The sequence below is a fragment of the Tenrec ecaudatus genome, chromosome 16 (genome assembly GCF_050624435.1).
Source record: "Tenrec ecaudatus isolate mTenEca1 chromosome 16, mTenEca1.hap1, whole genome shotgun sequence".
In the NCBI taxonomy this organism is placed as follows: Eukaryota; Metazoa; Chordata; class Mammalia; order Afrosoricida; family Tenrecidae; genus Tenrec; species Tenrec ecaudatus.
The window spans coordinates 15,483,438-15,498,830 of NC_134545.1; the positions used below are offsets into that span (position 1 = coordinate 15,483,438).

Sequence of the window (15,393 nt, forward strand, 5' to 3'; positions counted from 1 at the left end):
TGACTTGGAACTGATGGGGTGGCAGTGAGTAATATGCTCCCTTTAATCTGGGGTGGTGGTGTCTGTGCTCTAGAGCAGAGCGGTCCAACAGAAATACCATGCAAGTTACCTATAAAATTTTACATTTTCTAGTAGTCTGTCAGTGAGGTTTTGTGTCAGCTTGGCTGGGTCAGGACTCTCAGGGCTTTGGCAGTTAAGAGCTAGTAATCCCCCCCCCCCCCGCCCCCTGAGATGACCTAATACCAGGTGGTTACTTCCATGAGGGGATCTGCTAGGAGCAGCCAATCAGCTCTCAAACGATTAGAGAGGGATGCAGCATCCTTAGCCAGAGCACAGCCCTGATCCGATCAATGGAAAGGAAGTTTCCTTGGGGACTTGGACTGCTTCCTGCGTACGTAGTTGCTGTGGAAAAACCTGATCATTTTTTTTGCTGGGTCTGGATTCTGCATCTGGGTCATGACTTCTGGTTCTTTAGACTTGAGCCAACGGCCTGCCATATTGCCTACCAGTCTTGGGAGTGAGCGCCTGGCATCTGATCTGCCGACCTTGGATGCATTCACTTCTACGACCACAAGCCTGCCATTGCTGACCTTAGATTCATTCACCTCTGGGGCCACCAGTCTATGGTCTTCCTGCCAAACTCTTGGATTCACCAGCCTCCAGTCTGACCTCTGACCCACAGACAGGGAACCTGCCCGGACTTGGACTTGCCTCCTTCCGTCATTTTCTTGAGAAAAATTTATTTCTATAAATACACATATAAGCTTGACAGAGTTTGCATCTCAGGAGAACCCCGCCCAAGACAAATAGCAACATTTTAAAAAGAAAAGCCATCCATCAGCGAGAGGTGACATTACATTTGATGTAACTGAATTAAAAAATTGTCATTTCAAGAGGCAATCAGTGTAATGATCATTATCAAGAATGTGAGATCCTTCTTTTGTACGGAATCGTGGAACCCCTGTATATATTTTACACCGATAGCATATCTCAATTCAGACTATATTTCAAAAGCAAGGTAGCCACATGTGACCACTGACTACTCTACTAGCCAGGACTGGTCACGGATTTTCCCTTGAGAAACAAACAGTCTTGTGGACAATGGTTTGGGAACCAAGGGTGTTGTCTCAGGATGATTTGCAATAGGAAAAGCAGGAAGGATCGGAGACTGTCCTGCGTTAAAACGTTTCCAGCAGCGGTTGTTCATGCCTGTGTCCCCAGGGAGTAGAACAATAGCGATATGTCTCGGGCCTATAGCAGTCGCTCAATAAATATTTCTAGTCGAATGAATGAACACACACGCGCACTGTGACACACTTCTTGACCCGGTGCCTCGCAATTGATAAAACGTTCAACAAACGGTCTTTGCTCTTAGGAAAATAAATTGGACCAGACCAGAGAGCTTCAGGTGGGGGCTCGGAGCAGGGCTCCAGTGAAAACACATTAATAACCAATGAGCTCTGGGTGCATTTCCCAGACAGAGCAGGCAGGCCGCGGTATGATAATAAAGGGAGCCAAGAATGGTCCATGGACTTTGGTGGGAGTCTAGAAGTGATGGGGGTGCTGCCTGCTGCCTTGGGGATGACACCTGAAAGGAATGAGGTCCCCTGGTCCTCTGGGAGCCACTCCAGGCCCCACCCTTCCACCCTTCCTCTTCCTCCCCCTCTTCTCTCTGAGCTCCTTTGCCCACTCCGCCTCGTGGTACTCTGTCTCGTCCTCCCTGCACCCCCTTTTTCTTTTCCTTCTCTTTAGTTCTCTCCCTCTCTATCCCCCTCCCCCTCCTCCTGGGCCCCTCCCTCACCCCCCCTTTTAATTTCCCTCCCCACTCTCTGCCCACAGGTCAGAGAGTACCAGGCTGTACCAGTGCTTGGCTAGGTGGATAAGGCCCTTCAGCTCCCCCTCCTCCAGGAAGGCTTGCCGCAGCTTCAAGAAGCAGGCAGAGAGCTCAACCCCCCCCAGGGAGTACTCACTGATGAGTTAGACTTGGAGCTGGGGGTCACACCAGTAGCCCTTGGTCCCTTGGCCCATTAGGGATGAATCTAGCATTTTCAGCTGTCAGCTCTTCTCTGAGGCTATAATTCACTGCCACCGAGTTGATGCTGACTCATAGTGACCCTATAGGACAGGGTAGAACTGCACCTGTGAGTTTCTGAGACAGTAACTCTTTACGGGAGTCGAAAGCCCCATCTTTCTCCTGAGGATCAGTGGGTGGCTTCCAACTATTGACCTTGCAAATCAAAGCTCCATGTGTAACCACTACACCACCAGGGGTCCTCTCCATTAGAGGTGCCCTGAAAGGAGCAGCAAGCCCAGTCTGATACCCACCTCCCCCTCCCTCTTCCAGTGCCACTGCTTGGCCCAGGCAACCACAACCCCACTGGTTGACGAGGTTGGCTGTCAGAGCGCCCCCTGAGGCCAGGTCCTTGCTGGATGAGCGGAACTAAAGACAAAGCTTGGAGCAGTCTTGACGACACCGGAATGGGCGTGGCAAGGACTCCCGCTTAGGAACCTCATCAGGACTCTGTGGTTCACAAGAGGCCCTGCGGCAGTTATATCATCTGTTGTAAATTTGAGACTTAAGAGTGAAGGGGTGGAGTTTAGCCTGTTAATCAGGCTGCGGTTTGATGACCTCATTTGGAGGCACAAGGAGATAAATAACTCACTGTAGGCAGAACATATGCTCACTCCCTGGGAGACATTCCTGTGGAGAAGACACATGGAGCTAGCCTAGAGCCCTGGAGCTGAAGGAGCCATGTGGACACCTCTGCCAGCGCTGAGATTCCTCTACTGCCACTGGATCCACAAGACTTCCCACCCACTGGCCTGCGATCTTCCTGCATTTGGTGTCATTTCATGTGTTTCATGAGTCCGAAGAAGAATTTATAGACTGGTAACAGACATATGAGCTAATACCGGATTTATGGACTTGATCTAGACCGGGCTGGGATGTTTTCTCAGTATTAAAGTGCTTTTGTATATAAAACTCTTTCTTATGCACATATGAGTGTCTATGAATTTATTTCTCTAGTCTACTTAGACCAGTGGTTCTTAACCTTCCTCATGCTGCGACCCTTTCATTCAATTCCTCATGTGGTGGTGACCCCCCCCAACCATAAAATTATTTCCGCTGCTACTTCAACAGTCATTGTGCTACTGTGATGAATCAGGCGAATGACCCCTAGTGGAAGGGTCATTCGACCCCCAAAGGGGTTGTGACCCACAGGTTGAAAACCGCTGTCCTAGACTAACACAGGGCCCTCTGCTGCCTGTCCCTCTGTCCCTGGTTTGTCCTCTGGCAACACTCGGGCAGTGACCAGGTGGCTACTGGGGCAGGTCAGTGCAGCTCAGTGAAGGCCTCCAGTTTTTTTTTTTGGGGGGGGGGCTTGAAGTCTGTGTAGGGGATCTGGTTTCTGCCCAGGGCCCAGGAGGCCAACCACTGTGAAGTTTTCTTCCATTATATGTAGGGTCAGACTCAATGACACTTACTAACAGTCCTGTGTTTTTTTTTTTAGAACATGATAAATAAGCGTCTCAAGCTCAGCCATCTACCTAGACACTCAAGGGCAACCACCACAGACATTGTGATCAAGATCTTTTCTTATGTTTTTGTGAACACACACACACACACACACACACACACACACGTGTGGGGTTCTCATTTTTTTCTTTCACACGCCGGCACACCACACGTTAAGTAACAAGATTTATCCCCATGAATGTAGTTTCTTCCTGTGGTTCTTCCTCCAAGAGAGCATTCACCACCCGCTGCCATCAGGTTGATTCTGACTCGAGGGCTTCTCAGGCGGACACTCTTTTGGGAGAAGACAGTCTGATCCGTCTTCTGAGGAGCAGCTGGTGGGTTTGAACCACTGACCTTGAAGTTAGCAGTTCAGTGCTTACCCCTCAGCTCCACACGCCAAAATAAGTAAACCGGAGTGATCCTAATCTACCTTCCTCTTAACCAACTTGTCAGTGATGCTGGGGCCGCTGTCTGCGCCTGGCAATGTGTCACCTCAGAGGGAGGGTCACTGAGCGTCGGGAGCACCTGGATGGCAGTGAATGCCCTGTCCGAAGAATAGTTCCCTGCTATTTTGTACCTGCTAGCTTCCTTAATAAACTCCATCATTGTGGACATTGCCGGAGTTCAATGTGGCCATTTCAGTGTACGATCGAACCCAGCTGAAAGTATCAAGTGCTGTGGGAGGGACCGTGGGGGTCAGAAACAGTGGCAGGTGGCAGGTGGGGCATGTCGGCCTCGGGCAGCCGATACTGGCTATTCTCCCACCTGTGTATGCAGAGATCAGACACACCCCCTCCCCCCAGTCATTCTTATGCTTAAAAAAAAATCATTCGGTTTATTCAAGTTCCTAAGCATCTTGTGGCGATTGTACTTGTTGCTTAAGTGACCTTGCGTTTCTATTTTTGCACACAGATCAGATCCAAGTGCAAACCAGACAAGTATCCTCAGTGCACGGACATTGAATTCTTGGCAAGATGCGGCAAGGTGAACTGTTGCTCTGACCAGTGGTTCTCAACCTGTGGGCCGCGACCCCTTTGGGGGCCGGACGACCCTTTCACAGGAGTCGTCTGATCTGTAACAGTAGCATAATGACAGTGATGAAGTAGCAACGGAAATAATTTTATGGTTGGGGGGTCACCACCACATGAGGAACTGCATGGAAGGGTAGCGGCATGAGGAAGGCTGAGAACCACTGGCTTAGACTGAGGGAAGGGGGAGACCGTGGTGAGCTATTGTGGAAATTGTCTTGGTCGATGGCTCTACGTTCTTGTCCTCTTGAAAGAAACAGGACATTCTAGAGGAAGCATTCTTTTGTGTCTCATGTGATCACACAGCGCAGGAGTGGGCTGTCTGGTCAGGCGGACAGCCCTCTGCAAAGAGGTCCCCGTTTGGATTGGACCCAGTGGGGAGTGAAGGTGTATCTGAATTCCTCCTGGAGTAGACCAGGAGTCCCTGGGTGGTCTCGAGGTACCCAGGAAGAAAGACCTGGTGATCTACTTCCCAAAATGCCAGCAATTGGAAACTCCATGGCACCCAGGGCTTCTTTATGAGCTGGAGTTGAGGTCAACCGGGTGGTGGCCCACATCCCCAAGCATTCTCTCATCGTCCAGGTACAGATCATGAACTCTGCATTGCGAGCTGGAAGCTCGCACTTTCCCCAAAGGTAAATTGAGCACTCAGAGAGGGGGAGTGACTGGCTCACAGTCACACAGTGAGTTTGGGGCTGGAGTCAAGCATCATAACATGCCTCTCACACCATGAAGATGGCGATTTGGTCTGGCATATTATTTCATCCTATCAGGCCTACCCCCTGGGCGGGTAGGATGGAGTGGAGGCGGGGCCAACCTACCTGGTTCCCTTAGCCTTGTGCCTGGCCATTACTCCAGTAGAGTTACAGCCTTGGAAACCCACAGGAGCAGTTCTACTCTGTCCTGTAGGGTCACCAGGAGTTTGAGTTTTGTGCCCGGCCAGAGCTGGGCCTGTTTTGCTTTTCCCAGGACCGCCTAACCAGCCCCTGACCTTCTCTTTCTCTGACCACCCACCCCCTCCCCACCTTTGTGAGCATCTCAGAGAAACCCCAGTCCTCTGCAGCATAATCCTCGCTCAGAAGACCCTCTCCAGCTGCTGGTTGCCTCCGGTTGCAGATGGCCATGTGGAGGCCTGGATGACTCAGGTCCCTGCTCTTTCTCGCCTTCCGCTTCAGCAATGATAGGCTGGATTTATCAACGCCCGCTTGAAGATCTTGTTCCTGGATGTGGGCCCCACGAGGGAGTCCAAGCATTGCGAGGCCAGCAAGGCGAGCGAGTGCTTACAGAAGTCCCTACCGTAGCGGAGAAGTTAGAGGGCGGTGCAAACCGGTCCTACCTGAAAAACTGCACCAGGGGCCCCCTCAGAAGAAAGGCCTGGCAGTCGCCTTCTGAAAAGCCCCGTGGAATGTACACAGCTCTAAGCTGATGCACACAGGGGTGACTATAGATGGAATCCGCTAGATGGTCACTGTTTTGTTGTCTTTGCTTTATGATTTTCCTACGAGAGACTCTGCCCGTGCATATTATCTTATTGAAATCTCTCAGCTACCCCGTGAAGCAGTGAGTCGTGTCCCCCTTACCAGCTAAGGGCACGGACACTCAGAGAAGCCAAATCACCCGTCTGCAAGATTCTGCAGCTAGACCATGATAGAGCCAGGATTCGAACACGGAACTGGATCGGGGTGCCCATCTGGACAGGTGCTTTCTCCTACACCATGCAGCCTTCTGACAAGTGTTTCATTCCAGTGGGTGGGGGCATCATATGCCAGGTCAGGCACACCCAGGTTTATCTACACTTTCCCCATGTAGACATGTCCTCCATACCCGGGGAAGGCGACCAACTATTTTAGGGATGGAAACTGGGCTTCTTATTAGCTGCCACCCATGACTAGCCCTGGTGGTGGCTCCTTGGAACAAACAGGTCGTTGAGAAGGACTCAAAGGCACCAGGAGAAAAGATGTTGTATCGACTAGTGATGTCTGTCACGCATGCAGGGCTAGATGAGTGACATCAGTCATGAGTGCAGGGATTGATGAGTGATGTCTGTCACGAGAACAGGAAGAGAGTGACAGAGTGGGCCTCCTGCCATTCCATGGAGCTCTATGGCCCCTCATGGCCACTTTAGCCCACTTGGTGGTGTCTGGCAGAATTATAGGAGAAATGAGCCGATTTGTTCCACTTTTGTTGCTAGTCGCCACTGAGTCCGTATCAGCTCCTTGTGTAGAACAGCATGGAACGTCGCCAGAACGAGTGGTCATCTTCATGATCACTGGATGCCTGGTTGCAGCCACTTTGTTCCTCCATCGTTTGTAGGGTCTTCCTTCCTTCTGCTGACCCTACAAACGGCCCTGCCTAATGACGTGTCCATTGAAACCAGACCAAGCCCCACCATCCTCGGTTCTGAGGAGCACACTGGCCACGCTCCCTCCAAGATGGATCCATTCTTCTTCCTTCTGGCAGCCCCTGGTGTATCCCACCGTATCCCTCAGCCAACACCGCCATTCAAATGCATCGACCGTCTTCTGCCTGCGTTTGTCATTGCCCGGACCTCTGAGTTTGACGACAAAGGCCAGGCATGAGTTGGGGGTACCTGAGTCATCAGGAAGGTGGTGGATTTTCACAGCCACGTCTCTAAGGGTGGGGGAAGCATGCCACACGGAAGGACGTTCTATGCACAAGGGATGGAGCACTGCTTGGTCCTGTGCCATGCTCATGATCGTTCCTGCCTCGAGCCCGTGGTTGCAGCCCATCTACTCTCCTTCAGAGACCTTCTCCAGGACTCCTCTCTCCTGACAGTATGTCTAACGTATGTGTGACAGTCTCGCCATCCTTTCCTTGAGGAGCACTCTGGTCGCACTTCGTCCAAGACAGACTTGCTGTACCTGGTAGCAGTTTGTGGTGATTTGAAGATAATTCAAGTGAGAAGGTGGAACCAGGCAATCCGGAGATCTGAAGGTGTTCTGTTTTGTTAAATACGGCAGTTTTATCGACTTTGATTACGTTTAAAGGTCAATTGTACAGTTATTGGATCCCAGGATAATATGGGTTTGAGGTTTGTGTGCTTTAGTTTACTTAAGGTAAGCTGCGTTCTGTTTCTATCCTGCTTAAGAACTGTATTGGTTTCATAAATAGAAATCTTGACTCGGTTATAGTTAGACATTTTATGAAAAATAACAAATCCTTTCTTTGTAAGCTGTTCATTTCAAAACAAGTCTTAAACGCCTCTTTTGAAAAACACACCAGTCCCATTATCTTCAGGGGAGGAAGAAGTCTATCAGCAAGCACCCTCTGTACCGACACCAGATACACTTTTAGCCGAGCCCCGCAGCAGGGACTATGTGCTCTCCTTAGATCTATGACCTCACTCCAACAGTGTTAGTGCTTTCTGATCATATCGCGAACCTTAAATAAACAAAGACTCTTTAAAAACTAAAAAGGAAGGACGTTCTAATACTATGAAATGCATTCCTTGTCCCCAGGGCAGAGCCGAGGCTGGATGCATTTCAAACCCACTGCCTCCCAGTCGGCTCATAGCACCCCGATGGGCCAGGGTAGAACTGCCCCGGTGGGTTTCCCAGACTGTGACCCAGGTGAAAGTCGGACGTTGAATAAGGAAGACCGAAGAAGAATCGATGCATTTGAATTGGGGCGCTGGCGAAGACTGTTGAAAGTACCGTGGGCTGCCCCCAAAACAGCTCCTTAGAGGCAAGGACGGCGAGACGGCATCTCATGTACTTTGACCATGTTGGGAGAGGCCAGTTGCTGAGGAAGGACGTCATGCCTGATCAAGCAGAGGGACGGCGACCAAGAGGAAGGCCCTCAAGGAGTTGGATGGACACGGTGGCTGCAACAATGGGCTCGAGCTCAGGGACAATTTTCAGGCTGGCACAGGACTGGGAGGTGTTGTATCTGTTGTGCATATAGTTGCCATGGGTCGGAACCAACTCAATGGCCCTATCAAAGACGGCGACAATCACATTAACTCTTTAGGGAGCGGAAAGTCTCTTCTTTTACCCACAGAGCAGTTGGTGGTCTCGAACTGCTGACCTTTCGAACTGCTGGGTGGTTCTGACACACCTCTCTCCCTCGCCCAACCGGGAGTCACCCTTTGGGAAGAGGGCATCCTGCGGGCTGTCATTTGCATTCCCTCTGGGAAGTGACCGGCACGCCCAATCCATTGCTTGAGCACCTTGGGGCCAGCAGCTCACGTCTGCGAGGAGGACCTTCCGGGAACCAGGAAGGAGAAACACACCACCAACGTGTGCGGGATATTCCTACTTTATTTGTGGCTACGTCATCACAGAGAGGCGGCGGCCGGTTCCGCATGCACCGGAAGGGGGTGTCTACGCTAGGCTGGGAGGTGGCTACAAGGCTCGGGCGAGCGCGTCCCCCCCGTCGGGGCACCGGGAACGCGGGCATGATTATTCCAGTGCCAACACCGCGCCAGGCTAGGCTCGGGCAACGCAGCCAGCATGCTTTCTCCTAGGGGCGCTGAGAGTGGGGGGAAGGAGGGGAAGGGGAGGGGCCGGGGCAATGTGGGGAGAGGAAGGGTCCAGAGAAAAAGACGGAGGCTGGGAGGCTGCTGGCCACCTTGGGGAGGGGAGAGGAGGGAAGGGAAGAGCTTGCTCTTTAGAAAAATGGTAGGTCAAGGCATTGGGATATTGGTGTCTTCTGGTGAATTACGCAGAGAGCCGGGCAGGAGGGCAGGCTAACCCTCTGGAGGCTGGCAGAAGGAAGGGCTGTACTAGTAATCCCTAGTGACCTTCTTAGAATGCGGTGGTGATGCTGGGACGTGGGAAAGCCACCTTCTTCTCTTAGTCCTCCGAAATGTAACCCGTGCTCTCCTCTCCCAGGCTTCCTTGACTCGAGGACGAGAGAGAGTAGTTCATGAGGGGCGCCGGGGGAATAGCCTTTGGTGTTCAGGTCTCTTGACCACTCTCTAAAATGTTCTATCCAGGAGGGGGGCTTGCTTCTCCAAACAAACTTGGTATAGAGAGGGTAAGAGACAGAAAGAGACCGAGAGAATGAGATTGAGAGAGAGAGAGAGAGAGAGAGAGAGAGAGAGAGAGAGAGAGAGAGAGAGAGAGAGAGAGAGAGAGAGAGACAGGAGAGAAGGTGGTCCTGAGTCAGACACAGGCGTGAGAGTCAGAGCCGCAGCTTGGAAAGTGTGTTATTGAACTAAGGAGCGGAGGAAGGAGGAAGGATGGGGTGCTGGGGGGTGCAGTGTCTCTTCCATGCCTCCTAGGCCCACTTGGGAAGGCCAGGGCTGTGCGTGTCCCTCCGTGGACGTGCCTACCCCCATTCCAGGGAGATGCCATGTGGGGCGGCTTCAGCAGCTAACCCACGGCCCGAGGGGAGCAGGCTCTGCCCCTAGAAGATGCAGTGGCTTTGGAGAGCCTACGGGGACTTGGAGTTTCACAGGTTTCTGAATCTGTGGTGAGGCTGGTCCGGAGAGAATTCTTTTTGCTTGTATCCTCCCCTTAGGAACCATGTAGCGAGCTTGGAGAGAGGCGGGGAGATGTGGAGGGAGGAGGGGGGAGGGTGAGAAAGGGGAGACCTGAATGCAGAGGGGAGGAAGGAAGAGAGAGGAGAACCAGTGACTCGTTTCTTGTCTAGGAAGCAAAACAGGGGACCCCTGGAAGGTGGGGAGTGGGTCCTTTTGCATATGCCGCATCCCTTTGGAACAAGGAGTGGGGTCTTACTCCCCAGGCAGTTTCAGCATCCTGGTCTCTTTGCCTGGCCCCAAGATTGGGGGATGGGGAGGAAGGGGCTGGCAAGCATGTGTTGTGAAGGATGGAGTCCCCCTGGGTGGTGCCAACCATCACCACACTCAGCTGCTAACTGAAGGTTGGCGGCTTGCAGTTCCGTGGAGGTGCCTCGGAAGAAAAGCCTGGCAATCTCGCTCGCACGGAAACCCCTGCGGGCACAGTGCTACGTCCCCACACGCTCACCAGGAGGTCGAGTCCAGCGGATGACTTTGTTTCGCTTGTCTTGGAAGAGCCATGGCCCCAGAGCCTGCCTGTCTGCCCAGCCTGGTCCACAGACCTCCTGACCAAGGGCAGACACCGACGCCACACGGGCTACACTAATGGGGAGTGGGGGTGGGGGAGTGGGGTTCAAGGCCAGAAGAGTCCGGTAACAGTTCTGGAAAATTCTAACCTAGGGGACCTACGCAGCGATTACATGAATGCCCAGAGGGCTCCGCCCACAGTGCTCCCTCCTCCAGGGACCCGGTAGGGCAGGGCTGCTCTGGACTTTGCACACCAGGGCAGGGGGAGGTCTCCCAGGCAGGGGCGGGGTGGGGCTGGAGGCCCCGGGAAGAGAGACCAGGGGGCAGGGGGCAGATTGGAGGGGCCCGGAGGCCCCGAGTCGGGGGCCCGGCCCCACTAATCGCTCGACACGTGGTTCTCGTTCTGCAGCTGATGCCAGCGCTCGATTTTCTTGTCCTTGTTCTTCAGACACTCGTACCAGTGCTTCAAGCGCTCTCCCTTGGCCGAAATCCCCAGCTGGCAGCCTCCTGCAGGGCGGGCGACAGCGGGGCAGAGGCAGGTTACCGCCTGGGGTACACACGGGCTGTCGTTCGGGGCCCCACGGCCTCCTTGGGGAACACTCACACTGGGCAGTGGTCCCTTCAGCGACTTGGGTTTGGGGAGGCAGATCAATCAAGACCAACCCATTGCCATCGAGACCGAGTGGATTCTGACTCACGGCGACCCTGGAGTACAGGGTGGAACTGCCCCTGTGGGTTTCTGAGACTGCACCTTTACAGGAGTAAATAAGCCTCCTCTATGGGTCTTGAGGCAGCCCGTGGCTTTGAATTGCAGTGCGCTTTCTACTCATGTAAACAGTTACAGTCTTGGAAACCCATGGGGGGAGGGGGTGGTCACTGTGAGTCTCGGCAACCCACAGGGGGGTGGATGTGAGCTGGCATTAACTCGAAGGCAAGGAGTTTGGTTTGCCCTGTGCTCAGCAGCCCAGGGGGCAGATGGGTAGTATATAAAGAAGAGTGGACATGTTTCTCTATAGAGCAGTGCTTCTCAAAGCGGCAACTGGGGGCGCTGGATCTCGGTGGCTGCAGAAACATATCCTAGATCAGCGGTTCTCAACCTCTGGGCCGTGCCCCCTTTGGGGGTCCAATGACCCTTTCACAGGGGTCGCCCGATTCATCACAGTAGCAAAATGACCGGGATGAAGTAGCAATAAAAATAATCTCATGGTTGTGGTTATGTTCATCAACACACGGGCAACTGTCTGAAAGGGTCGCGGCATGAGGAAGGTGAGGACCACTGCTCCAGATGATGGGCCATAGTACAAATAGCTTTAATAGTGCTGAGTCTATTTTTCCTGGTGTGGGCCAAATACGTTTGGGAACATAGGCGATAGACACCAAACAGCAACTCACGACCACGGAGTCGATGCCCACTCACAGCGACGTTACGGGGCAGGGCAGAAGCCCCCCCCACCACCACCACCCCCGCCCCGTGCATTTCTGAGATGGCAGCTCTTTACTGGGGTCTAAAGCCTCTTTTGTCTCCCGAGAAGCAGCTGGTGGGTTTGAACTGCTGATCTGGCTAACACACTGTGCCCCTCGGGCTCCACTTACAGAGGGTGGTAGTTATGATGTCATGATGTCCATTATCGCTGGCCTCCTCTGCCCAGAGCTTTCCTGCACTCAAGAACCTGCCAGGGCTCCCAGCTGGACCACCAGCTCATCAACTGTTGAGACCTCTAGCCATCCAAGAGGAGCATCCGTGGTGCAGCAAGTAAGCACTTGGCTGCTAACTGAAAGCCGGGGGTTCGAACCCACTAGGCGGCTCTGGGAGGAAGACTCGGTGGTTGGCTCTCAGACCATGACTGCCTAGAAAAACATACCGGGCAGTTCGACTCTGTCCCCATGGGCTTGTCAGAGCCCACGACACTGACCCCAAATGCCTCAAGAGTGGCGTCAAATGCACCCAGGACTGTACGGACGACGTTCAAACCCAGATACCAACACACTGCCAACAGCAGACTCCTCCTAGCTACACGTGGGGTTGCTAACCTCAAGGTCTGCAGTTAGAAACCGCCAGCTGCTCTGCGTGAGAAAGAGAAGACTTCCTTCTTCCATAGAGACTGACCGTCTTGGGAGCCCACGGGGGCAGTTCTACTCTGTCCTATAGGGCTGTATAAGCCAGACTCGGCTTGATGGAAGGGAAGGTGGCACGGGACCAGGTAATACCAGCATCAACCTGACAGCAATAAACCACCGCCACCAACCACCTCTTTGCTCGCTGAAAGAAACCACTTGCCAGATACTGGTCACTGCCGGCTCGAACCGGAGTCAGGAAGGAGACCCCCTGTGCCCCTTCTTCTCTGCAAAGATGTGGTCCCTCTGGCCTGGGACTCCTTATGGGCAGACCTGAGACATGCGGGTTTGGTACAGGAAGCCTGCAGCTTCCCCCAGGAGACTCTGGTCCACTGAGTGTGCGATTGTGAGAAGCCGCTGAGGCGGTGCAAACTTACAGCGACCCCGTGTACAACTGGAGTGGGCATTGCCTGGCCCTGCACCCTCCTTGCCACTTATGTGTGAGCCCATTGTGGTGGCTGCCATGTTGATCTGTTTCCTCCTTGTCCCCGACCCCCCCACTTTCCAGGTTGCTGTGTGCACAAGCACTGTGGAAGTGTTGGGGATACTGTGAGCATGATGCACAGTATTATATAATTGTTAGTCAATTTGAGAGGATTCAGAGTGAAGGGGTGAGGTCTAGCCAATGAGGCCTCTGTGTGGGCATGGCCTTCTCATGAGGATTCTGGGAACTCCTGTCTACCTCCTTAGAGGAAGTGGACACTCTCTCTATATACTCACTCCCTGTGAGACATCCCTGTGGAGAAGACACATGGAGAGAGGCTGATGGAGCCAGACCTCTGGAGCCAGAGAAGTCACGTGCAGACCCCTGCTAGCGCTGAGATGCTTACAATGCCACTGGATCTACAAGACTTCCCACCCACTGACCTGTGATCTTCCTGCATGTGGTGTCATTGCATGTGTTTCCTGAGTCTGAAGAGGACTTTATAGATTGGTAACCGAATATGAGCTAATATCAGACTTATCTTGATCTGGACCAGGCTGGGATGTTTTCTCAATATTCAATTGCTCTTGTCTATAAATCTCTTTCTTATACAAATGTGAGTGTCTATGAATTTGTTTCTCTAGTCCACCGAGAGTAACACAATGACCACCATGGGACAAGGAGTCACAAGGTGAGCATGGGCCACCTGTTGGGGAAACAACAGTGCCGTCAGACTTGCCCAAGGCAGGGTTGATACAAGTACAGCATGATTGATGTACCGTTAAACAGAGTGGCTGCATCTGCCTATCCAGGTGTGGCAGGTTGTGCAAACAAGCAGCAAGATCGCCTGGGCCTGGCTTGGGAAAACCTTCCCATGTGGGCATTTCCAGATTGGAGCAGACACTCAGTCCTGGGCCCCAGGTGGCACTGGGGCGGTGTGGATGTGAAGGGGAGGTGGCCGGGTCAGGCTCGCCTCTCTGAAGCTGGGAACACTCACCGATGTAGTCGTTGGACTTGCCGATGTCATAGTCCCAGACGGAGATGTCCAGCGACTTCTTCGCTAGGTCACTGTGTTTGATGTCATAGAAGAACTCCTGTGAGCGGCAGAGGGGGGCAGACACATAAGTGAGAGGGGTCTGGGGTTAGGAGGCTGAGTCCCAGGGGGCTCAAGGGACATTCTGGGAGCTAGGGGTGGGGTGGGGCTTCCGCTCTGAGCCTTGACCCCAGGCCCAGCCACTCCCTTTCCACAAATACCCTGTATAACAAAGGTCCCTACCCGCTGCGAGCCTCCGCTCAATGAACCCTGGACAAAAACTGGGGATAGACAGTGGCATTTTGGTAACAAAGCAGATTCCCTTGAAGTTGGTTGACTTAGAACTCAGGCTCAACGATGTTCTTCACCCCCCCCCCCCACCCTCCAATGTGATTGAGAATGCTCTAGTCAGGAGCTCCCTGGTGGCATAGAGGATTACTTTCAGTTGCTCACTTCAAGGTCAGCAGTTCAAATCCACCAGCCGCTCAGTGGAACAAAGACGAGGCTTTCTACTCCCATAAAGAGTGAAAGTCTGGTAAACCCACCGGCAGTTCTACCCAGTCTTCTAGGGTCGGTGTGAATTGGCATCGACTCAATGGTAATGAGTTTGAGTCAGGAGCTGGCGTCTTCCTCACTGAGACCTGGACACGGTCTCAGGCCGTAACAAAGAACAAACGGGGCGGCCGTACCTCATTAAACTCAGGGTTCAAGGTTTTCTTCTTAATTTGCGTCTTGTGCTTGGCCTTCTTTCCCATGTCCGGTTTCAGCCAGCTGGTGGGGGAGGGGGGACAGAACAGGCTGTTCGGATGAAGTTTAATCACCAAGGAGGCTCTTGCCCTCCCCCAGAGCTGGGGCGCTCCAAGGCGCCTCATCCCACTTCACATACAAGGAAGCAGAGGGAGGCCCGGAGCGTGGGGCTTGAGCTCAGGTCACACAGCTGGGCAGTGACGGCCTGGCTCTGCAGCCTCCTGAATCTGTGTGCTCAGCCCCCATGGCCTCCCTGGGGTCCAATTGAGAGCTGGGGCTGCTGATGGCTGCCAGTGTCCGGCGAAACCCCCATCTACTGCCCATTAGGCCTGGCAAGATGCTAGGAGGGAGGGGGGGTGGGGAGAGTTCCATAAGCCAGCCAATTTGCATGGAGCTGGGATTTCATGGCCAGAGAAAAAGGAGGAGGCTGTCTACTCCCTGGAACCCACGGGGGCAGGTCTATCCTGTGAGTTGGCATCGACTCGATGGCGGTGACTTTGGTTTGGTTTGGGGACT

At 53.2% G+C, this 15,393-nt stretch overlaps 1 protein-coding gene across 3 annotated transcripts in view; it reads right to left on the minus strand.

The window, feature by feature from the left end:
• Positions 1 to 10,934: 10,934 nt before the first annotated feature.
• Positions 10,935 to 15,393, minus strand: part of RPH3A (rabphilin 3A) — a 78,916-nt gene continuing 74,457 nt past the window's right edge. For all 3 annotated transcript variants that reach the window (XM_075534386.1, XM_075534385.1, XM_075534384.1), the window contains 3 exons: positions 14,820 to 14,901; positions 14,095 to 14,191; positions 10,935 to 11,065 (listed from right to left, as the gene is read on the minus strand). In XM_075534386.1, coding sequence (XP_075390501.1) covers positions 10,935 to 11,065; positions 14,095 to 14,191; positions 14,820 to 14,901 — 310 coding nt within the window. The remainder of the gene's footprint in view (positions 11,066 to 14,094; positions 14,192 to 14,819; positions 14,902 to 15,393) is intronic.